Consider the following 26,004-nt stretch of genomic DNA (forward strand, 5'->3'; position numbering starts at 1 on the left):
AAGTAAAAATGCTGTAATTTATAGCATTCGGTGGGTGGTGGGCATTGTTTGCTGGAGCAGAGAGAGAGAGCTAAGATTTTACCTGTTAAAAACCTGTTTAAAATAAGTTTAAAGCACTTTACTCTTTGTAGAACTGTTTAAAGCATTTATTTATTGTATTTACTGCTTTAAGAATTCTGAAGGAGTGATTAAAAGGCATTTGTGGACCAGCCTGCTTTAATTATCAAGGGGCCACACGGTGAAGCCTTCCATTGTTTGCTGGAGCAGAGAGAGCGAGCTAAGATTTTACCTGTTAAAAACCTGTTTAAAATAAGTTTAAAGCACTTTACTCTTTGTAGAACTGTTTAAAGCATTTATTTATTGTATTTACTGCTTTAAGAATTCTGAAGGAGTGGTTAAAAGGCATTTGTGGACCAGCCTGCTTTAAATCAGCGCCAGGTTTAAAAGGAGGCCTGGTGTAGACAGCGGGCAGCGGAGTGAGTGGGCAGCAGAGTGAGTTAATAGGGCTTAATATCAAAAAGGGCTTGAAGGAAAAAGGCCAGGTGAGTTTGTTTGAAAAAACAAGGAAAAAATTTTTTTCAAAACTACTACAGCAGGAAACAAGGAAAAAAAATTTTTTCCCCATTAAAAAATTACAGTGAATAATGGAGGGGCATGTGATGTGTGGTTTCTGTATGATGTGGGAACTGGTGGACCCCAGGGTCCTTCCCAGTGACCATGTCTGTAGTAAGTGCAGGTTGCTGGAGGAGCTCCAGCTCAAGGTGGATGAGCTGGCCTCTGAGCTACAGACACTGAGGCTCATCAGGGGGAGAGAGGGTGCCATTGTCAATGGGGTGCAAGTGACATCCACCCCCCCCTAGACTGGCTAAATCTAAGGGTCAGGGACAAAAGGGGGCTGCTGGGAGGAGGAAGGGGGGTGAGGAGCGGAGGCCTCAGCCTCTTAATCTGCATAACAGGTTTGAGGTTCTTGCTTCTAGTCTGGAAGAGGACGAGGCAGGTGAGGTTGGTGAGCAAACTGCACACGGTACAGTGATGCAGCAGGACATAGGCAAAGAGAAGGGGAAAAGGAACGTAGTAGTGATTGGGGATAGTGAGGTGAAGGGTATTGACACTGTCCTTTGTCACAATGACAAAGTGCACAGAAGGTGTGTTGTCTGCCTGGTGCTCGGGTACAGGATGTCGCAGCTGGGCTGCAGAGGAATCTGGAGTGGGAGGGTGAGAATCCGGTCGTTGTGGTACATGTGGGTGCCGGCGACGTAGGCAAAGTGCGGACTGAGGATCTGGGGAGGGAGTATGAGAAGCTGGGAATGGAATTAAAAAGTAGAACCGACAAGGTGGTCATCTCTGGGCTACTGCCTGAACTGAGTGCAGACGGGCGTAGGGTTGACAGGATAAAGGAAGTGAATGGGTGGCTCAGGGATTGGTGTGGGAGGAATGGGTTTGAATTTATGGGGCATTGGCACCAGCATTGGGGTAGGTGGGACCTGTTCGGGCGGGATGGGGTTGGTCTGAACCGTGCTGGGACCAGAGTCCTGGCGAATCGTGTAAATAGGACTGTAGACAGGGCTTTAAACTAATTAGGGGGGGGGAGGGTGCGAGGGTAGGTGACGCTACGAGGTCTAAAGTTAAGGATAGGGTACAGGTAAGGGAAGAGGCCGAGGATGTCCCAATTGGTGGCGTTACGGCAAATAGGGTCCAGGTGAAGGCTGGGGTGAAAGCGCTTTATCTGAATGCACGAGGCATTCGGAATAAAGTGGATGAGCTGGTGGCATAGATCGACACAAATGGATACGATCTGGTGGCCATTACAGAGACGTGGCTGCAAGGTGACAGGGACTGGGAGATGAATGTACAGGGCTATCAAGTGTTTAGGAAGGATAGGCAGGAGGAAAGAGGGGGTGGCGTAGCTCTGCTGATTAAGGATAGTATCAAGGTGGTAGCAAGGGATGATATCGGAGCCAAAGAGCAGAAAGTGGAATCGTTGTGGGTGGAGATTAGGAACAGCAAAGGGAGGAAGACGCTGGTGGGTGTCGTCTATAGGCCCCCAAATAATGATCTGGAGGTGGGGCGGGCTGTTAATGCGCAAATAAGTGCGGCGTGCAGGAATGGGACGGCAGTAGTTATGGGAGATTTCAATCTGCATATTGATTGGTCGACCCATGTTGGACGAGGTGGGCTCGAGGAGGAGTTCTTGGAATGCTGCCGGGATAACTTCCTTGAACAGTGTGTGTTGGAGCCGACGAGGGAGCGAGCTATCTTGGATCTGGTGCTATGTAATGAGGCGGGTAGAATTAGGGACCTTGCGGTGAAGGATCCTCTTGGAGAGAGTGATCATTGCATGGTGGAGTTTCTGTTTCAGATGGAGGAGGAGAAAGTGGGTTCCCAGATACGCGTCCTTTGTTTGAATAGAGGGGAGTATGGTAGGATGAGAGAAGAATTGGTGAATGTGGACTGGGGGAGCGCGTTGGAAGGTAGGTCTGCTGAGGAGCAGTGGAGGATCTTTAAGGAGATCTTTCTTGGTGCTCAGCAGAAATTTATTCCAATGGTCAAAAAGGACAGTAGGAGGAGAGGTAATAAGCCGTGGATAACGAAGGAGGTGAAGGAAAGTGTTAAATTAAAAGCGGAGGAATTTAGAGTAGCTAAGAGCAGTGGGCGAGAAGAGGATTGGGAAAGGTTTAAATGTCAACAAAGATTGACAAAGAAGTTGATAAAGGAGGGTAGGAGAAGCTATGAAGCTGGGCTAGCACTTAATATAAAAAAGGATAGCAAGAGTTTTTATAAATATATAAAAAGGAAGAGGCTGGCTAGGCTGAACGTTGGTCCTTTAGAGGATGAGAAAGGGGAGCTAGTGGTAGGGGATGGGGATATGGCTAAGGTCTTGAATAACTTTTTTGTTTCTGTCTTCACGGAGGAGGACGTGAATAATTTGCCGGGTGTTAGCGATGGAAAGGTGGTAGGACTGGAGGGTCTTAATGACATTACTGTTACTAGAGAGGTGGTGCTCGACAGACTGGAGGGGCTGATTGTGGACAAGTCCCCAGGACCGGATGGAATGCATCCGAGGGTTCTGAAAGAAATGGCGGAGGTTATAGTGGATGCCTTGGTGGTTATTTTCCAGACGTCGCTGAATTTCGGGGAAGTGCCGGAAGATTGGAAAACGGCTAATGTTACGCCGTTGTTTAAGAAGGGTGCCAGGCAAAAGGCGGGGAATTATAGGCCGGTTAGTTTAACGTCTGTGGTAGGTAAAATGTTAGAATCCGTCATTAAGGAGGAAATTGCGAGGCATCTTGAAGGGAATTGCTTGATAGGGCAGACGCAACACGGTTTCATTAAAGGGAAGTCGTGTCTGACAAATTTACTGGAGTTCTATGAGGATGTGTCTAGGGCAGTGGATAGAGGAGAGCCGGTGGATGTGGTCTTTCTGGATTTTCAGAAGGCGTTTGACAAGGTACCTCACAAGAGGTTATTGCAGAAGGTCAGGGGACATGGAGTTGGGGGTAGGGTGTTAGCGTGGATAGAGGATTGGTTGTCAAATAGGAGGCAGAGAGTGGGGGTCAATGGGTGCTATTCGGATTGGCGGTTGGTGACTAGTGGGGTGCCCCAGGGGTCGGTGCTGGGGCCTCAGCTATTTACCATTTATATAGATGATCTGGAGGAGGGAACCGAGTGCAGGGTGTCGAAATTTGCTGATGACACCAAGATTGGGGGAAAGGCAAATTGTGCGGAGGGTGTGGAGAATCTGCAGAAGGATCTAGATAGGCTGGGCGAATGGGCCAGGAAATGGCAAATGGAATTTAATGTTGGCAAGTGTGAGGTGGTCCACTTTGGTAGGAAGAATGGTAGGAAGGACTATTACTTACGTGGCGAAAAACTGCAGCAGGCGACGGTGCAGAGGGACCTCGGGGTCCTTGTGCATGAGTGGCAAAAACCCAGCTTGCAGGTGCAGCAGGTGGTCAGGAAGGCGAATGGGATGCTGGCCTTCATAGCGAGGGGGATTGAATATAAAAGTAGGGAGGTCTTGCTGCAGCTGTATAGGGCATTGGTGAGGCCGCAGCTGGAGTACTGTGTGCAGTTTTGGGCGCCGCACCTGCGCAAGGATATTTTGGCCTTGGAGGGAGTGCAGAGGAGGTTTACTAGGCTGATACCGGAGTTGAGGGGATTGAGCTATGAGGAGAGGCTGAATAAACTAGGCTTGTACTCGTTAGAGTTTAGAAGAATGAGGGGAGATCTCATTGAGACGTATAAGATGATGAATGGGATGGATAGGATAGAGGTGGAGAGACTCTTCCCGCTCAAAAAAGACAGTAGGGCTAGGGGGCACAGCCTCAAGATAAAGGGGAGGCGGTTTAGAACGGAGTTGAGGAGGAACTTCTTCACTCAAAGGGTGGTGAATCTCTGGAATTCTCTGCCCGTTGAAGTGGTGGAGGCTGCCTCGCTAAATATTTTTAAGAAGCGGGTTGATGGGTTCTTGATAAGAGAGGGGATTAAGGGTTATGGGGAGAGGGCGGGAATGTGGAACTGAGCCACGACAGATCAGCCATGATCTTATTGAATGGCGGGGCAGGCTCGAAGGGCTAGATGGCCTACTCCTGCTCCTATTTCTTATGTTCTTATGTTCTTATTATCCTCTCTCTGATATAATACTAATTGTTTTTCAGGAATAAAGAAAATGATAAAGTTGTGATCAGGAAGATGTTATTTGTAAAGTTTAACTTCTGATTGTTCCATAACACTGACGTAGCAGTGTGCTGTACCTTTTAGCCAAATGAGTTCCATTTCTGGTATAGTGTACTCAACTGTGTAGCCATTGTTCGGTAAAGTACTATACCTAGTAAATATTGAATTCTTGAATTTTAGTTAATTGCAGCTGATTTTCTGTTACAGGTGTATAACCTGACTACAATGGAGTATGTTCTTATCGAGTATGCCTGCGGATTGTCATTTCTTGGAAACAATTTAATTCAGGTATGTACTTCAGTGTTCAGAGTGAGGAGGATTCGGTCATTAAATCTTTAAAATAAAAAAATGTTCTTGAAGGCCTTGTGGATCATGCGCTCCCAGTGTAGTATTGCAGTGTACAGATTGGATGCTCCCAGATTTGATTCCTGGTATGTTCTATCTTTGCATTATTCATGTTATTGAAGTTAGTTGAGGAAAAAATTCAGGTTTGCTGCAATATCCTTCACAGTTTAAAGGTCACTTGGGTGTGGTACCACAGCCTTTGAGAGATAGGAAGAATAATGGCCTTCCCAAAAAATCCATTAAGATTGTCCCTGATGTACTGACAAGCATTGACTTGATAAATGATGATCCTTCAACAAAATAAAAATCAAGAAATCGGCTATTCTGATGACTTAACAAATTTTAAGCAATTGTTAGCACACATGCACACTGGGAAGATTAGCTTGCCTGTGTTATATTAGGTGACATTAACTTTTTTTTAACATAGAACATACAGCACCCAAATAGGCCATTCAGTGCAGCTGGTCCATGCCGGTGTTCATGTTCCTAAGGGGCCTCCTTGTATTCCGCTTCATATAATCCTATCAGCATAAGCATTATTCTTTTCCCCCATAATGTGTTTATCCAGCATCGTCTTAAATGCACTATGTTATTTTCCTTTTTGTGGTACTGGAACTTCCTCCCTAATAGCACTGGGATACCGGTACAACATGAACTGTAGGTACAATTCTAGTAACCAACTGGAAGCAAGAGCTCAAATGGATTTTTCTACCCATCCCTAAACCAGAGGTGCTCAAGCCAATTTTCGTGCTTCACCTCTGCCTTAACTATCAGCAGAGGCCCGGCAAATACCAGTGTGAATCTGCCTTCTGAGAGGTTTTTGCCGATGGACACTGCTGGCCTAGCTAGCAATACCCACAACCACAAATGACTAAATAAAGAAAACACTTCTTGGGTGATTGACAGATGTCAGCAGGGCGTTGGAGATAAAACTGGAATGGAAATTGACCTCCGCATATCTGGATTTGGATAGGACAGTCAACACAATTGCCTTTTCTGATCATTATCCAAATACTACAAATGGAATTGTTTGGGCATATTGAGACTGGGTATGGTTGGATTCAGCTGTGATGTTGCATGATGAAACTTTCGTGTTACAAATATAGGTGTGGATGAGATGCTGTAGAATGTACACAGTGAGGAAAAGAAATCCAAGAGTATAAGTTTGAATCTTATATCTTACATCTATTTTTGAAATCTGAATGTTGATTAACTCCTCCAAAGGAGGGATAAACACACAAACTGATCTTATTTCAGTGCTTGTTTTAACTTGATGTTCAATAGCCCTTTGGTTAGCTGCCAAAAATTAAGTAAACGTAACCAAAAGTAAATGCATGTACACGATAAAACTCAGGACAATAAATCTGGATATCAATATCGCTCTCTTCTGACTCTAAATAATATGCTGAACAATCCTCCCTGTGACCTTCAATAGGTTAAGTACATGTTGCCGTAGTAGCTTAAAGAAGCATTCAAAGAACAAAGAACAAAGAACAACCCAGCACGGGAAACAGGCCCTTCGGCCCAACGAGCCCGCGCCGCCGCATCGCCCTACACCTATCCTACCCTGCATGTCTACGAATGGGACCCTACTCAGTCAGATTCAGGCAAGAAATAGTGTCAATTTGGTGGAAACCAATTAGCCTAAGAGCACATCTTTGGGGTGTGGGAGGAAACCGGAGCGCCCGGAGGAAACCCACGCAGCCACAGGGAGAATGCGCAAACTCCCACAGACACAGGCCCAAATCCATGTATCTGCACAGCTAGCAGTGCTAGTCACTGAGCTGTTGTGGAGCCCGTCTATCGGTCCAGGATCAAGCACACACACCGACATGAAGTACTAGGCCACTCCTGGACTTCCAAGAGCAGCCCACGCACAACCCGCCGTGTGCATGCCCCTCGCTTGACACGAGGTGGACCTCCACCTGTGGAATAAAGACAAAACATATTAGTTATACAGCCTGCCCTTCCGGTGTCTCCCGAGGTTTACCCTATTTAATAGCCCCTACCATATCCCTCCATTCCCGTTTCACTCATATGCCTTCATGATGGATCTTCATCAGAAAATGACATAGAACAGTACAGCACAGTACAGGCCCTTCAGCCCTCAATGTTGCGCCAAGCTATGTCCAAACCCAAGGTCAAGCTATTCCACTCCCTATCATTCCGGTGTGCTCCAAGTGCCTATCCAGTGACCGCTTGAAAGTTCCTAAAGTGTCCGACTCCACTGTCACAGCAGGCAGTGCGTTCCACGCCCCAACCACTCTCTGAGTAAAGAATCTACCTCGGACATTTCTCCTATATCTCCCATCATGGACCTTATAGTTATGCCCCTAGTAACAGCTACATCCACCCGAGAAAATAGTCTCTGCACATCCACTCTATCTATCCCCCTCATCATGTTATAAACCTCAGTCGCCTCTCATCCTCCTCTGCTCATAAGAGAAAAGCCCCAGCTCTCTCAACCTTTCCTCATAAGACCTATCCTCCAAACCAGGCAGCATCCTGGTAAATCTCCTCTGCACTTTCTCCAATGCTTCCACATCCTTCTTATAGTGAGGTGACCAGAACTGCCCACAATATTCCAAATGTGGTCTTACTGAGGTCCTGTATAGACTGTGCACTATAACGAAAAACAACAAAATATGTTAGACCCGGCTAAGACCATAATATGAGACACAGTTGTAATGCTTTATATTGCCAGAGTTTTTGATGATATCATATGCTATCTCCTGGAGCTGAATAATGTGTACTTTTGTGATCTCCTGGTCTAGCAGTTGCCTAAAGGGATAAGAGAGGAATGTTCTCCACCCCCCTCCCTTGGCCTAGATATTTAATCATTTTAACCTCTTAAGGAGATTATATGGTTTTGGGTGGCATATGTGTATGTCTTTTTCTGTTTATCATTTTCACAGATTCATATTAGTCTTTGGTTTGAGTACCCCCAGTTTAGGGATGAGTAGAAACATCAATTTGAGACCTTGCTTCCAGTGACAGATTACTAGAATTGTACCCCATGTTTAAATAGCCTACTGATGCTCACTGTCAAACTCAGAAACAAGTGACTACTTAGAACAGTATTCCAGAGAGTGACTGGCAGCAATTGTCACAGCAACATGTCAATGTCTGCATAGGGGAATAGGAACAGCAAAAATTGGTGAGAAAAAATCTGCTGAGGGCAGTGCAGGCCAAAGTTATATTTCTGATTCTTTGGCGAAGGTAGAGAGCTGATTAAAAAGGAACAAAGTAAAATTCCATCTGAACTATTTAAAATTCAATCTACTTATTGCAACTACACAGCAGCTGGTGTGAAGTGGAATTAATGTAACGTTGATTTCTGAAAATTATAATGAGCCACTTGCCTAACTGCATTTCAGGTTATATAAACCCTAGATTTTATTGCACATTTTAAATTGATGTAAAGATAAAACCTCATCACTTTAAGACTGTAATTGGTTTCTAAATGCTACAATCTGTCTCTAATCGTTATTATATTGTGCAATAATTTACATTGCACTGCTCTCTATGACCTGTCCATCGCTTGCGTCACTCTTGTGATTATACTGATTACAGCATTGTAGACTACTGAGTAAAAATTAGATCTCATATGAAGAATGATCCAGAATTGCAAATCATCTTGCATGACCTTCAATTTGAATCTATCTTGCCCTATTGGCAACAAAGACTACTTGCCATCAACTAACTTCACTTAAGTTAACTTTACAGGTGGCTGTCTGATGGCCATGAACAGTGCTGATTTGTCACGCTGTCAGGCTCTCAACGTTGATTTTGTTAGATAATCCTAGCAAATCACGTGGTTTTTATTTCAAGAAAAGGGGAAATAGTCATCTGATGAAGTTCCACATTCCTATTTAGATCTGAATATTAGCTGGCATGGATACTGTAATGTCTTATCCAAAAGAGGACACCTCCGACTAATGCAGTAATCTCTCAATACTCCACTGAAGTTTCAGTTTAGATTGTGTGCTCAGGTCTCACTCGGAGACAGGAGTGCTGCAACAGAGTTGTTTATATTTGCATTTTTCATGAGAAGTTACTAGATACTGTTACAGGCTAGAGATTGTCCCACAGGAAAGTGAACTTCTACATTGTGGTAAATAAGCGTGGTAGGAATAATTACATCGCCTCAATTTGTAAGAACATATTTTTAAATTTAACAATAAAAGAACTCATAACACTTTTAAAATTGGAAAATTATACAGCAACTAGTTTTTTTTTAATTTTAAAAAGTTTATTTATTAGTGTTACAAGTCATTTTACATTAACACTACAATGAAGCTACTGTGAAAATCTCCTCATTGCCACACACTAGCGTCTGTTCAGGTACACTGAAGGAGAATTTAACATAGCCAATGCGTCTAACCAGCATGCCTTTCATACTGTGGGAGTAAACCGGAGCACCCAGATGAAACCCACGCAGTCAGGGGGAGAACATACAGACTCGGTACAGTGACTCAAGATGGGAATCGAACCTGGGCCCCTAGGCATTGTGAGGCAGCAGTGCTAACCATTGTGTTGAGAAGTAATGCAATTGAATTTTTGATCAACTGAACAAACTGTAATTTGACAGATGGCTCCTGCTATAGTTATGTCTCATTTCCATTATTAATTCCTGGAAGAAAGGATGAGTCATGCCAGCCATGAAAAGATCCACAGTCTGAATTGTTGCACGGTCAGACAGCTGGAGTTCATTAATTAATGTAAAAAGTTGGTCCAAAATATATTAAAATTCTTCAAGGACATTGCAGTTAATATATAGCTATCCAGCATTAAAGCATAATGAGATCATAAGAAATAGGAGCAGGAGTAGGCCATCCAGCCCTTCGAGCCTGCCCCGCCATTCAATAAGATCATGGCTGATCTGTCGTGGCTCAGTTCCACATTCCCGCCCTCTCCCCATAACCCTTAATCCCCTCGCTTATCAAAAACCCATCAACCCGCGTCTTAAAAATATTTAGCGAGGCAGCCTCCACCACCTCAACGGGCAGAGAATTCCAGAGATTCACCACCCTTTGAGTGAAGAAGTTCCTCCTCAACTCTGTTCTAAACCGCCCCCCCCCTAGTCCTACTGTCCTTTCTGAGCGGGAAGAGTCTCTCCACCTCTATCCTATCCACCCCATTCATCATCTTATACGTCTCAATGAGATCTCCCCTCATTCTTCTAAACTCTAACGAGTACAAGCCTAGTTTATTCAGCCTCTCCTCATAGCTCAACCCCTTCAACTCTGGTATCAGCCTAGTAAACCTCCTCTGCACTCCCTCCTAGGCCAAAATATCCTTGCGTAAGTACGGCAACCAAAACTGCACACAGTACTCCAGCTGCGGCCTCACCAATGCCCTATTCAGCCGCAGCAAGACCTCCCTACTTTTATATTCAATCCCCCTCGCTATGAAGGCCAGCATCCCATTAGCCTTCCTGACCGTCGCCTGCTGCAGTTTTTCACCACGTAAGAAATAGTCCTTCCTACCATTCTTCCTACCAAAGTGGACCACCTCGCAGTTGCCAACATTAAATTCCATTTGCCATTTCCTGGCCCATTCGCCCAGCCTATCTAGATCCTTCTGCAGACTCTCCACACCCTCCGCGCAATTTGCCGTTCCACCAATCTTGGTGTCATCAGCAAATTTTGACACCATACACTCGGTTCCCTCCTCCAGATCATCTATATAAATGGTAAATAGCTGAGGCCCCAGCACCGACCCCTGGGGCATATGAAGTTGAAGAGAAAACTTGTGAAACTTATTCCCTTCATTTCTTTGTTTTTATAGGATATTTTGGAGGCTGAGCAACACTTTACAAAAATTCTTGAAGAGTTCAAGGAAGAAGATTCTAGTCACTTCAACTGTCTCTCGTATTATGGTCTCAGCCGGGTCTACCTCAAATGGAATAGGTAATCCAATTCAATAATTGCTTTAATTGTGAAAATAATCATTATAGTTAGTCCTTTTAATTTATTCAATTTAAAGGTGCTGGCATTAAACAGTAAACATAATTTTCTTAGGTTTTTCCATATTCATATGGATAGCAAATATCCTAATAAGATAGGTTTTCATTGTTACCCGAAAAAAAAGAGAAATAGAAGCAGGGCCAGGCCATTTGAGCCTTCTCTCCGTCTTTCTGTGATATCATGGTTGATATCTACTTCAACATCGCTTCCCTGCACTATCCCCATAAAGCTTGATATTTTTAGCGTGTGGAAACCAATTAATCTCAGTCTTTTACATGCTCAATGATTGAGCCTCCACAGTTCTTGGGGATAGAAAATTCCTTAGATCCATCAGCCATTGAGTGAAGAAATTCCTCCTCATCTCAGTTCTAAACAACTCTGCCCCTTATTGTGATTGTATTCCGTAGATCTAAACACCCCAGGCAGGGGAAACATTCTTCCTGCGTCTACCCAGTTGAGCCATGTTAGAATTATGTATGTTTAAATGAGATCTGGAGTCCCAATCTCCTCAGAGGGCAGTCTCTTAAACCCAGGAATTAATTTTGCGAACCTCGTAGAAAACCACACGATATTATACTATTACCCTGACACAGATCAGGTAAATCAGCACAGACATGACAGTAGTATCTGGGACTCTGCTTTTTCTGAATTGCATTAATTTCTCAGTTGGCTGTGTTGGGGAGCACAGCTGTATGCTGAGATGGCTGGGAATTTATTCAAAGTTATAACACAATATTGACATCAACAAAGATAGGGTACGTTCTGTTAAGTTTTATATGGAATTACCATGTGTCATATTCTTTCGAAATATATAAAAAATTTACAATTAGAATTGTGCATAATTTTGTCATTGGCAAAACTAGCATTTATTTTCAGTCCCTAGTTATTGTTAGAAGCTGGTAGTGAACCACCACCTGTGGTTCCTGGATTCTGCAGGTTTTGAAGGCACTGCTGGAGAAACCTTGGCGAGTTGCTACCATGCATCCTCTAACCAAAGCACTTTGCAGAGATCTTATACCAGCAAAGAAGGGATGAGGTACCACTTAAGCAAATTGTTTGATCTCGGAAGCTATTGAGGTTCTTGAATCTTGCTCCAGGCATCTAAGCTAGTGGATAATTTATTAGGCTGTATCTGGAAGGTGGTAGAAAGGCTTTGAGGAGTATGGCATGCTGTTGTGATTTAAGAATAGAATCATGGACTTTTAGGAAGAAGGGAAATGTTAAGAAGCTACTTTGGTAGAGGTAACTTTATGTAGCCCCTGTTGATGGTTTTGGATCAAAATATTGGAGAACAGCGAAGATAACAAAGGGCAAAGGTCATAAATAAGTTGAAATGAGATTGAAAATCAGTTCTCAGCTTATTTTCTGATTCAGATAATTTGTGATTCATATTGTATGGAGATTGAATGTCTTGTCAAGAGGAAAAAGGGAACGTATGTAAGGATGAAAAAATAAGGTTCAGTTGGGTCGCTTGAGGGTTACAAAGTAGCTAGAAATGAGTTTAAAAAAGGGCTTAGAACTAGGAGGGGGCATGAGAAGTCCTTGGTGGGTCGGATAAAGGAAAACCCCAAAGCTTTTTACTCTTATGTGAGAAATAAAAGAATGATTAGGGTGAGGTTAGGGCCAGTCAAGGATAGTAGTAGGAACTTGTGCATGGAGTCAGAAGAGATAGGTGAGGCATTAAATGAATACTTTTCTTCAGTGTTCGCTAAGGAGAGGGGCCATGTTTTTGAGGATGTGTGTGAGATACAGGCTGATAGTATGGAGGAGGTAGATGTTCTGAGGGAAGATGTATTTGCAATTTTGAAAAACCTGAGGGCCGATAAGTCCCCTGTGCCAGATGGGATATATCCTAGGATACTTTGGGAAGCAAGGGGTGAGATTGCGGAGCCTTTAGCTTTGAACTTTGGGTCCTCACTGTCCACGGGTATTGTGCCAGAGGACTGGCGAGTAGCAAATGTCGTTCCTCTCTTCAAGAAAGGAAATAGGAATAACCCTGGTAATTATAGGCCAGTTACTCTTACTTCAGTGGTCGGTATGTTAATGGGAAGGGTCTTGAGAGACAAGATTTATGACCATTTGGAAAAATGCCGTTTAATCCGGGATAATCAGCACAGTTTTGTGAGGGATAAGTCCTGCCTCATAAATTTGATTGAATTCTTTGAGGAGGTAACTAAGTGTGTAGACGAAGGTAGAGCAGTTGATGTCATATACATGGATTTTAGTAAGGCGTTTGATAAGGTTCTCCATGGTAGGCTCATGAAGAAAGTGCGGATAGAAGGAAATTTGGCCTTTAGAAGGGAGATTGGATAAGTAACTGGCTGTCTCAGAGAAGACAGAGAGTGATGGTGGAGGGAAAATTTTCAGACTGGAGGCCAGTTACCAGCAGTGTACCACAGGGGTCAGTGCTGGGTCCTCTGCTATTGTGATTTTTCTCAACGACTTGGAAGAGGAGGCTGAAGGGTGGGTTAGTAAATTTGCCGATGACACCAAGAATGGTGGAGTAGTGGATGAGGTGGAGGGCTTTTGTAGGCTGCAAAAAGACATTGATAGGATGCAACGCTGGGCAGAAAAGTGGCAGGTGGAGTTTAACCCTGATGAGTGCAAGGTAATTCATTTTGGTAGGACAAACTTGAATGCAGACTACAGAGTCAACGGCAGGGTTCAGAGGAATGTGGAGGATCAGAGAGATCTTGGGGTTCATATGCACAGATCTGTGGGAGGTTGCCACTCAAGTGGATAGAGCTGTGAAGAAGGCTTATAGTGTGTTAGTGTTTATTAACAGGGGGTTTGAGTTTAAGAGCCATGGGGTTATGCTGCAACTATACAGGACCTTGTTGAGACCACATTTGGGATATTGTGTGCAGTTCTGGTCAGCTCACTATAAGATGGATTTGGAAGCATTGGAGAGAGTGCAGAGGAGACTTACCAGGATGCTGCCTGGTTTGGAGGATAGGTCTTATGAGGAAAGGTTGAGGAAGCTGGGACTTGTGCCTGAGTCGCAAAAACCCAGCTTGCAGGTGCAGCAGGTGGTCAGGAAGGCGAATGGGATGCTGGCCTTCATAGCGAGGGGGATTGAATATAAAAGTAGGGAGGTCTTGCTGCAGCTGTATAGGGCATTGGTGAGGCCGCAGCTGGAGTACTGTGTGCAGTTTTGGGCGCCGCACCTGCGCAAAGATATTTTGGCCTTGGAGGGAGTGCAGAGGAGGTTTACTAGGCTGATACCAGAGTTGAGGGGGTTGAGCTATGAGGAGAGGCTGAATAAACTGGGCTTGTACTCGTTAGAGTTTAGAAGAATGAGGGGAGATCTCATTGAGACGTATAAGATGATGAATGGGATGGATAGGATAGAGGTGGAAAGACTCTTCCCGCTCAAAAAAGACAGTAGGACTAGGGGGCACAGCCTCAAGATAAAAGGGGGGCGGTTTAGAACAGAGTTGAGGAGGAACTTCTTCACTCAAAGGGTGGTGAATCTCTGGAATTCTCTGCCCGTTGAAGTGGTGGAGGCTGCCTCGCTAAATATTTTTAAGATGTGGGTTGATGGGTTTTTGATAAGAGAGGGGATTAAGGGTTATGGGGAGAGGGCGGGAAAGTGGAACTGAGCAGCGACAGATCAGCCATGATCTTATTGAATGGCGGGGCAGGCTCGAAGGGCTGGATGGCCTACTCCTGCTCCTATTTCTTATTTCTTATGACTTTTCTCTTTGGAGCGGAGGAGGATGAGAGGTGACTTAATAGAGGTTTATAAGATGATGAGGGGGATAGGTAGAGTGGATATACAGAGACTGTTTCCTTGGGTGGATGTAGCTGTTACTAGGGGGCATATCTATAAGGTTCATGGTGGGAGATGTAGGAAGGATGTCCGAGGTAGATTCTTTACTCAGAATGTCTGGGGTGTGGAATGCACTGCCTGTTGTGATAGTGGAGTCGGAAACTTTAGGAGCTTTCAATCAGTTATTGGATTTGCACGTGGAGCACACCAGAATGATAGAGAGTGGGATAGCTTGATCTTGGGTTTGGACATGGCTCGGCACGACATGGAGGGCCGAAAGGCCTGTACTGTGCTATACTGCTCTGTGTTCTATGGGACCGTGATCTTGAAATGCATTTGTTGTCTATTTGTAGTTTGATGTGAGGGTATCCTCTCTTTGTAGAGAAGTGTTAATCAAACCATAAATTGATGGGATATTTGTAATATACTACAGATCTTTAAAGACAGATATACACGCTTAGTAGTTTTGAGTTTTGGTCAGTCTTTTCCATTTTAATATTGGATGAGGTTCAGCTTTATGAAGAACCAGGCTATTCAATTTTAAGTAATACAATCTCTTCGAAAGTTGACTTTAGGGGTGAATAATGTAACTTCATGGGAACCAGTTGGAGATATTGTGAATAAATCATGTGCTGAGCCTCAAATGGTCAGATCTGTGACGTTACTGAGCATCAGGATCTGTTGTTAGAATGTTATAAATCAGCACTCCAATCTTTCACCACAAATAGCATTAAAAAAGGGTGAAGTTTGATGTCAGCTGCATACGTGTGGAACCTGATGTTGTGTTTTCTAATGATGTCTCTGAGGACACGTTGATGGGAAATGGGAGACCACCCAGGAGGTAGGGAGATTCCAGAGTAACTGAGCTGGAATGGGAACAGAAGCAATCGCGGTTGTTTCTCTGGCTGTGACAGGATAAATCTGATTGTAACCAGACAAGGACCGTCATGTGCAAATAGCCGGATAAAACCCATTTCTTTGTCCAAACGTCTGGTCATCTGGCCTAATGTCACTTTTATGTGGTTCATTGTCAAAACATTTGTTCAATAATGCATTAAAGGAGTCTCATAAAGGTATCAATCAGTGCTTTACAGGTTGAAGAAACTTTTATAATGAGCAGAATGGAAGATCAAGAGGAGGCCGAAGGTACCGCTGACGATGTCTGTTTTTACAGAGACTGTAGAAGGCATTGGGTTTGGGCCCAGTTGCAAGCAGAATGTCGGTGAGCAGCTAAGATGGCTGAAAAAAACATCTACCAATGTGGAGGGGAGATGGTTGGAATTGATTGGAAGAGGTGTAATGAGTAATAGGGAAGGATCTTGAAGTCAATCAACTAGCCATGGGGAACCGGCAAGAATGGAGATATTTGGAATGTGCAGGGCAAGATGTAGACACTCATTTGAAACACATTGTCATTTGAGTAATGTTGTGATAGGGAGGCTATTTGCAAGAATGTTTGAAATTTTCCCCTAAGGTAAAGGCCTGGAATAGATGTTGGCAGTAGAAAGTGGGAGATGGACTTTGCATAAAGGTCGCAGGAAGTGGTAATAGAATGCATATGGGGAAGAATCTTACCTTTGGATCAAGCACCATCTGTTCACTTGTGCTGAAGCACAGCTGCACTAATTAACTGTCCACAGTTGGTAAGAGATCCTTAATCATTTATTGGCCTTCATAAATCATATGAATACTTGTCACTTATGTTGAGGATGATAAAAACTACAGGATTGCAAATGTTTCTGTCTAGCACAAAACCATTGTAAAATGTGTGATCTTCTGTGAATAAATACTAAAATGAACTACCCAGTTCCTCATTATGTAAAGATAGCTTCTGTTTTATTTTCAAATGCATAGGATAGTCAGTTTTATAGTTTATTCTTTATTCCGATGAACAGAAAAAGTGATAAAGGCATCACTTACTTAGCTTCAGATTTTGTGATGGAGGGATAGGATTTCCGCTTCAGTAGCTGCTGAGGTTTACCAATCTACTGAATCTGTACAATGAATTTGAAAAACTGAAGAACTAAATTACTACCTGATTCTGCCATTTCTGGTTGGCAGTTTTCTCTAGTGGATATGACTAAGACACCAATCATAATTAACATATCAACACCAATCATAATTAAGAATTATCCAAAAGTACAAGTAGGGAAAAAAATGATAATTTGCACTTTTTTCTCTTTCCAGATATAAAGAAGCTAGGACAACTTTAGAGAAGTCTCTTACACTGGTTGAGAGTAATTTAGTTCCAGGACTGCGAACCTGGCCGGGCACAGATACAGTAATTGAAGAAACTCGGGACGGAGTACTGAAAGTAAGGAAATAAAATTGTGCATTTTACATTTAATTTGAAAGTGATTGTTTGATACAAATCCAACCATTAGCCCCTTCTGTTATGAAACTAAACTGACTGTGTATGGGATGATAGTGTGTTATTGATATAAAAGTTTTTTTTGTTTTTAAGCAGTATGGTTAAAAATTCATCGTTATGGATCAGGTAACCTTAACCCGTGAATCAAATTGAGAAACAAACTGCAATGAAAGGCCCTGTGAATAAATATTTATTTCATAAAATGGATACCAAAACAAAGATGTAGGTATTGAAACAGGTGATCAAAAACTTGACTGAATAAGTAAGTTTTGAGGAGGTTCTTAAAGGTTCAAAAATGGATGATTTCCAAGAGCCAAGATAGCTGAAGGCGGGACTGGTAATACTGGGTCAAATAGTAGGAGAGGCTCTGAAGCCAAAAACTGAGATGAAACGAACAGTGTGTTCAGGAAATGGTGTAAGATAGGAGGAAATTTCAGAGATAGGGAGGGGCAAGATCATGAAGATGTGAAGATTTCATGAAGATAAAAGATTTAAATTTAAGGCATTGGGAAGCTGGATGTTGATGTATGTTCGGAGGATGGGGTGATTGTTGATTAATCAGAATCAGCAAGGTAATGAAGCTCCAAATTTATAGTAAGATGGTTAAACCAATAAAATTAAGAGCTCTGTGCACAGATGTAGAGGAGACAACTGTTTGTCAACGCAAGGAATGCAGTAAAATATGAAAGTAGATAATCTTCATGTTCTTCTTGTATTTACATTTAGAGCCATGCAGTGCAGAAAGGGCCCTTTGGCCCATCAAGTTTGCACTGACATGTGGATACTCTCAATTGTATTGTTAGGGAGGTAAGCAGAGGTCACTGGATGGTGACCAAGACTGCAGTGAGTCAGAAACCAAGCATAACATCTCTGCCATCACCCCTGACTTAATTTCCGGTTCAAATCTTGCTTTGTGATATTTCAAAACATTTGGAACAAAATATTATGGATTGGAGTGAAAGCCAATGTAGGTGGGGAGGTGGTGGTAATGTAAATGGACTAGTAATCCAGAGAGACCCAGGTTAATGCTGTGGGAACAGGGTTTCGAATCCCCCACTGCAGCTGATGAAATTTAAATTCGATTAGTTAATAAAATCTGCAATTTGTAGGCTCACCCCAGTAATGGTAATCACCTGGGTCACTGATATTAGGGAAGGGTTCTTACCTGGTCTGGCCTACACGTTACTTCAGACCCACAACATTGTGGTTGACTCACAACTGCCCTCTGACATGGCCCAGCAAGCTACTCAGTTCAGAGGCAATTAGGGATGGGTAGCAAATGCTGGTCTTGCCAGTTTTCACATCCCATAAGAAAATAAACAAAATAAAGTATTAAATTATTTGTCACAACTGGAATAGTTTTGATTATACATAATATCAGATATTGTTAAAGTATTTGTCACGTGACTGTTCTAAATAAGCTGCTGAATACTGAGTTGGCATATTTAAGCACGGGTATTTGCAATGCTGATGAGTTACACCAACCCTTTGTGTGGGAACTTCCTTCAGAGTTTATTGAATTTTTGATGTACTTTTAAAGTTTATAATCAAGTTGGTTGGTTTTAGTTTTATGTTCTGAATTATTGCACAATGTTTTAACCTAGGAGTTGTTGAAGTCCCTTCTTAAAGAGTGCTTGTGCCCCCCACGGCCTGATGCTGTGTGCCATTATCAGTTCTGTTATACCCACCACAACAAACGTGACATTTATAAATCAGATCCTGACTTTAAGGTAAGATTATTTTACTTACGCACATTTTGCACGTGTATGTAATAAACTTGCATCAGTTGAACTGTTTAAAAAAAACTGAGCAGAAGAATTGGAAACAAAAACAGAAAATGCTCGAAATTCACAGCAAGTTTGGTAGCAATGCAGAGAGAGAAAATTTAACATTTCATTGCAAGACAGTAAGAAATTCTGTGCTCTAATCTGCTGTTTCTGGGATGATATTTTGCGTTTTGTAATACGAGGATGAAATACCAATACCTGTTGAGTAGACCTTCAAATGAGTGAGTATCTTGAACATTGTATTAGGTTTATTCTGTTGTTAATTTGTAATATTGAAGTACTAAAGCCTAGAATCGTTTTCTCCATTATTTTGTTAAAAAGAGCAATGGACTCAAATATTAATTTAGATTAGTTAATATTTTTGTAATTCTAATAAATTGAAGTTTTGGCATCTGAAAGCAAATGCTCACAATTGTTTTGAACTAAATCTTCAAGAGAATAGTTTACAATTCTAGATGAAGTTTTGACAGTTGCTTCATTCTTCATCTATGTGGTAGAGCAATGTCATTACGCATTGTGTGTTCCTTGTGAAGAAAATCCTGAGCCAACTTCAGAAATGGATCTGATAATCTTCAATGCCAATCCAAGATTTTCACCTTCTCTCACCTCCGCCTTGACATTTGAAACAGAATACAACAATGGCAAATTGCATTTAGTTTGCTTGTCACACCTATAGCTTTACTTTTCCTTGGATATTGCTAGTCCTCAAGCACCCTGCCATAATCACTATTTTCCACATGAAAGCAGCTCGGGCATGGAGGATATCACAGCTAAATAATAAATCTTCACCCGCTTCCTGAATAAGCACACTTAACAGGATGTTCAGCAATTGATAATTGCTTGGGTAAAAGCAACTGTAGTTGCTTAATACATGGGATATTCAGGCTCTACCTTTGGCACTTCCAACAGACTGAGCACACATCAGGGATGGTGTGGTTCTTTGTTATACTGCATGATATGTTTATCTTTTGGAGCCATTTGTAGTTTTTTAAGCTTATCAAGGTATCTTGGAAAGGAACAGTATTTTTCTTCTTTTGGCATGCAGCGTTCCTGTCGTGTAATATGAGATCAAATCAGATCTTAGTTGAAACCTTTACTACACCACTTCAACAATGAGCCTTAACCCTGGACAGTTAGTATCTCCTGTGTCTGTTTGAGTTATCTATTTCCCACACTGCCTGCCAAAATTACAAATAACTTGTGATGAAGCCAAGAGGGGAAGAGGTTTGAACAGCTGAACGTGAAGAAGAAGTTCTCAATTTACTGAACCAGTAAACTGCAGTTTCTCCCGATCATTATATTTTAACTTGTATACTCTGTTTCAACATTCTCTATTGCTGTTATGTCCAGGTTATTTCTATAATTATTTCTTTAATTAATATTTCAATTCGTTACTTGAATTATCCTTCTCATACTATCAGATTAAGTTCAGTTATTTTTCTAAAGGTTGTAGAAGTTATAGGCTCACCTTTCTGTATCTGCAGGGGTTTACTCGAGTGCACTGCAGCTACAATTGTCACATTGAATACCATTTGTATTGCTGGAAACGCTGCAAAATTAAAGAACTCGAAGATAAAGTAGAAAAGGTTTGTATTATAATATTTATTGTATGCTTTTTGAGGTTATTTGGAAATAGTGTTCTGACAAATGTACTTGCAACGTATCATGTATTTCATACAGTGATTATTTATTTTAAACAAATATATTCAATTAAATGCAACGGTGATTAGAATTGATTCTGAGTATCTAAGAGTACATCTACCCTGCCGGTTTGTTTAACCACAGTTGCGACAGCAGTAAGACTGACAATGCAGATTCCTTTAGTTTAAAATATTGAAGATACTTTTATTTCTTGATGTAATGTAATAATTGAATCAGATTCGTGTTGCACATTTTTCCACTTTTGACACTTTTTTTGAACTATTGCAGGAAATTATGGGTTTAGATTGCCTTACACCAGACTGTACAGGATGCATCTGGAAAGTGGACATTTTTCAGGACTCACGGCAAAAGACAGTAAGTCATATTTTAAGCTTATTTGTCCATAACTGTTTTAAACTGCCATTTAGTATTTGCAACTGTGGAGCAGTTGTTACTATGAAGTGTGCAGTACGGTTTGAATTTTGACAAATGTAAAACAAAAGACTTCCAAGAAACCACCTGAACAGAACACAACAGATGGGTAGATACTTCTGATCAAACTTCTGTACAAAACATTTTATTGCAGCGTTATGGTGGGCTCATTCGTTTAATTGTTATTTGTTCACTCTTATCTGATGAATGGCAGAATTCTGAAATACAGGGCAGAATTTTACGAGAAAAATTCTAAGTGTTCAGCTAGTGTGAAAATGGAAGAGCTGCAGATCCGTATTTTGGGTGAGTTTTTACACCCATTCTTGTGCACACCGCATGAAAAAAGTGGGCTAGATTGTTTCTAGCTACTACAGGCTGTGGGTGGGGCTTCAGCCAGCCAGCAGCAGAGGGAGCTATTGTGCATGTGCAGACTTCACTGTCTGCACATGCGCAACTCCAACTGCATTGGGCTGACAGAGAGAGCACTGTGAGATCTCTGCTGCTGCAGCCAGCCTGAACCATTCCCCACCCCATTGTGGGGGCCTGTGGCCAATTATGAGCCTTACACTGCCTGAAATTGTAGCCCCTGCCACCCAAACCAATCGCCACTCACCACCACCAATCGCAGGCAGAACGGTAGCATGGGCCCCTTCATCCCTCCACCAACTATCTGCAGCAATGGCCTCCAGTTCTACCAGCGAGAGCAATATGACTGTTTCCCCTTCATGGGCAGTAGTTTTCCTCGCTGGAGAGAAGCTCTCCCAGCGAAGCAATAAAGACAAGTGGGCTCGGATGATTGAGCGCTCGACTCACTAAACACATGCAAATTCACATTTAAATATACTTCAATAAATTATTCAGCATCTCTCCAGAAATGGGCGAGAGGTCCACCACACCAGAAATCCAGTTCTATAAGAACATAAGAAATGGGAGCAGGAGTAGGCCATCCAGCCTTTCGAGCCTGCCCCGCCATTCAATAAGATCATGGCTGATCTGTCGTGACTCAGTTCCACATTCCCACCCTCTCCCCATAACCCTTAATCCCCTCGCTTTTCAAAAACCCATCAACCTGCGTCTTAAAAATATTTAGCGAGGCAGCCTCCACCACCTCAACGGGCAGAGAATTCCAGAGATTCACCACCCTTTGAGTGAAGAAGTTCCTCCTCAACTCCGTTCTGAACCGCCCCCCCTTTATCTTGAGGCTGTGCCCCCTAGTCCTACTGTCCTTTCTGAGCGGGAAGAGTCTCTCCACCTCTATCCTATCCATCCCATTCATCATCTTATACGTCTCAATGAGATCTCCCCTCATTCTTCTAAACTCTAACGAGTACAAGCCTAGTTTATTCAGCCTCTCCTCATAGCTCAACCCCCTCAACTCCAGTATCAGCCTAGTAAACCTCCTCTGCACTCCCTCCAAGGCCAAAATATCCTTGCGTAAGTGCGGCGACCAAAACTGCACACAGTACTCCAGCTGCGGCCTCACCAATGCCCTATACAGCTGCAGCAAGACCTCCCTACTTTTATATTCAATCCCCCTCGCTATGAAGGCCAGCATCCCATTTGCCTTCCTGACCACCTGCTGCACCTGCAGGCTGGGTTTTTGCGACTCGTGCACAAGGACCCCGAGGTCCCTCTGCACTGTCGCCTGCTGCAGTTTTTCGCCATGTAAGTAATAGTCCTTCCTACCATTATTCCTACCAAAGTGGACCACCTCACAGTTGCCAACATTAAATTCCATTTGCCATTTCCTGGCCCATTCGCCCAGCCTATCTAGATCCTTCTGCAGACTCTCCACACCCTCTGCGCAATTTGCCGTTCCACCAATCTTGGTGTCATCAGCAAATTTCGACATGGGAGCTGAGAAATTTGGCATGATCCTGATTTCTCGGCTCTCGTGCAGTTTTACTGGTGCCCTCTGCCCACCAGTGGATGGGTCGAAATGGTAAAATTCTATCCAAAGTGTAGTTTCTCTGTCTCACCTTATAACAAACTGTTTGGAATTCCCCAACATTGAGTCTTTTAAATGGAAGTGGCAAACATAATGGCTAACACTTCTGCGATGGTAACTGGGTAAAAAATGTGGAAGTGCCACTTTGCAAGAAGAATAAATTAAGAGCCATTTTTGTAGGTTTACATTTTCTTCTTGTATCTGTTGCAGATTGAATGTTCAAAATCAAAAGAAAATAAAGTTAGCCAAAATGCAGAAACCAAGGCATCTGCTAGCAGGTAAGTTCAACAATTAACTGGTTTCAGTTCTTCTTATCACTCGTTGATTTGATTTATTATTGTCACATGTATTGACATACAGTGAAAAGCATTGTTTCTTGAGTGCTATATAGACAAAACATACCATTCATAGAGAAGGAAAGGAGAGCGTGCAGAATGTAGTGTTACAGTCATAGCTAGGATGTAGAGAAAGATCAACTTAATGCAAGGTAGGTCCATTCAAAAGTCTGGTAGCAGTAGAGAAGAAGCCTGGTCTTGAATCTGTTGGTACGTTTCTGTGCTTGAAGGTGTCTGTCTATCTGCCTAAATTCTCTAGACAGAAGGAAGTATGAACAAAAAAAATAGTGACCTATCAGGTGTACTGCAGTGTACAGTCTACCATATTTATATAATCTTAAAGTATTGCATAATTTCAGTCTGACCTGAAAAGGTAATTTGCAAGATTGCAGATTGTGCCTATCTTCCCTTCACAGAATATATTTTTCTTGACTTAGCCGGAAATGAACTGTGAAATTATTTTTCTCCTGTCATATTCTGTACAGAAGAAAATTCTGGTCCAAGTTCTAAATTATATATTAAAATGTCTGTCCAGCATCATCGCAGTGTTCTGTTTCAAATTATGTTGAAAATTCCTATGATGTAGAGGTGCTGGCGTTGGACTGGGGTAAACACAGTAAGAAGTCTCACAACACCAGGTTAAAGTCCAACAGGTTTATTTGGTAGCAAAAGCCACTAAAGCTCTCTCCACTCACCTGACGAAGCTAGTGGCTTTTGCTACCAAATAAACCTGTTGGACTTTAACCTGGTGTTGTGAGACTTCTTACTGAAAATCCCTATGTCAGACTTTGTCAATGGGAAAGCTCATTACAAATGTGATCTGCTTAAGGGCAAATCTTCTACTCGTACACACATAGAAAATAGGTTCAGGAGGAGGCTATACGGCCCTTCAAGCCTGCACCACCATTCAATATGACCATGGCTGATGATGTGCTTTCAGTATCCCAGTCCCGCTTTCTCTCCAATATCCCCTGATCCTTTTAGCCACAAGGGCCGCATCCAGTTCCTGCTTGAACATATCTAACAAACTAGTCCCAACAGTTTTCTGTGGCAAGGAACTCCACAGGTTCACATCTCTCTGAGTGAAGAAATTCTTCCTCATCTTAATCCTGAATGACTTACCCCTTATTCTTAGAATGTGACCTCTAGTTCTGGACTTCCCCAACATTGGAAATATTCTTCACGCATCTAGCCTGTACAGTTCCATCAGGATTTTATATGTTTCTATGAGATCCCCTCTCATTCTTGTAAATTCCAGTGAATACAGTTGATCCAGTCCCTCTTCATATGTCAGTTCTGCCATTTCTGGGAATCAGTCTGGTGATCCTTTGCTGGACTCCCTTGATAGTAAGAATGTTCTTCCTCAGACCAGGAGACCAAAATAATATTCAAGATGTGGCCTCACCAAGACTCTGTATAATTGCAGCAAGACATCCTTGCTCCTATACTCAAATCCTCTTGCCTTGAAGGCCAGCATGCCATTAGCTTTTCTTACCCTCTACAATACCTGAATGCCAATCTTCAGTGACTGTTCCGCCATGACACCCAGGTAAGGTTGCACTTCCCCTTTCCTAAACTGCCACTGTTCATATAATAATCTTCCCTCTTGTTTTTGCCACCAACATGGATAACCTCACATTTTTATCCATATTATATAGTATTTGCCCACTCACTCAGCCTGTCCAAGTCACCCTAAAGCCTCTTAGCATTCACCTCGCAGCACACACTGCCACCCAGCTTAGTGTCATCTCTCCATGTCTTGCACTTTCACAGAATAAAGAACAATACAGCGCAGGAAAAGGCCCTTCGGCCCACCTAGTTCTGTGTCGACACACTCTCTAATCTAATATTTCCTTGCCTCTATGTAGTCCATATCCCTCTGCTCCCTGCCTATTCATGTGTCTATCCAGATGCCTCTTGAACGTTGTTATAGAATCTACTTCCACCACCACCTCCAACAGTATATTCCAGGCATTCGCCACCTGCTGTTTTGCCCCTTGCATCGCTTTTAAACTTACCCCTTCTCACTTGCAATCTTTGCCCCCGATAATATGCCCCCTTCGATCCTGGGAAAAAGACTCTGACCTCTCTATCCAAGCCTGTCATAATCTTGTAAACCTCTATCAGGTCCCACCTCATCCTCCGATGTGCCAATTAAAACAATCCAAGTTTGTTCAATCTTATGGTAGCTAAATTTGCTGATGACACCAAGATAGGTAGAAAATCAAGTTGTCAAGAAGAAGTAGAGTATCTGCAAAGAAATATAGATTGATCAAATGAGTAGGCAAAGATTTGACAGATGAAGAAGACAAATGAAATGCTGATGTTTATTTCAGTGGAATGGAATATAAAAGCAAGAAAATGGTACTGCAGCTGCAGGGCATTGGTGAGATCACATTGGTGTGTGCAGTATTGTTCCCCTTAGTTTTACAATTATATTAGCAGTTCAGAGAAGGTTCACTCGACTCATTCCCGGAATCAAAGGCTCATCTTATCAAGAGAGGTTGAACAGGTTGGGCCTGTACCCATTGAAGGTAAGAAGAACTTTTGCACATGTGATCCTGAGAGGACTTGATGGAATGGATGACAGGATGAGATATGAAATGGGGGACATAGTTTAAGAATAAGGCCTCTGTTTTTAAGACAGAGTGTCCTTATTCTTTGGAATTCTGTTTCCCAGGAAACAGTGGAGTATGGGTCACTGAATTTATTCAAAGCTTAGTTGGA

The 26,004-nt window shown here is 42.5% G+C and overlaps 1 protein-coding gene across 1 annotated transcript in view; it reads left to right on the forward strand.

The window, feature by feature from the left end:
* LOC145359822 (uncharacterized) overlaps nt 1-26,004 on the forward strand; it is a 114,755-nt gene that overhangs the window by 50,147 nt on the left and 38,604 nt on the right. Inside the window, exons 18-24 of the mRNA XM_080214605.1 lie at nt 4,885-4,965; nt 10,813-10,934; nt 16,951-17,077; nt 18,739-18,864; nt 20,406-20,507; nt 20,851-20,937; nt 23,153-23,220. Coding sequence (XP_080070731.1) covers nt 4,885-4,965; nt 10,813-10,934; nt 16,951-17,077; nt 18,739-18,864; nt 20,406-20,507; nt 20,851-20,937; nt 23,153-23,220 — 713 coding nt within the window. The remainder of the gene's footprint in view (nt 1-4,884; nt 4,966-10,812; nt 10,935-16,950; nt 17,078-18,738; nt 18,865-20,405; nt 20,508-20,850; nt 20,938-23,152; nt 23,221-26,004) is intronic.

This window comes from Carcharhinus amblyrhynchos, chromosome 29 (genome assembly GCF_965287045.1).
Source record: "Carcharhinus amblyrhynchos chromosome 29, sCarAmb.v2.hapA, whole genome shotgun sequence".
Taxonomy (NCBI): domain Eukaryota; kingdom Metazoa; phylum Chordata; class Chondrichthyes; order Carcharhiniformes; family Carcharhinidae; genus Carcharhinus; species Carcharhinus amblyrhynchos.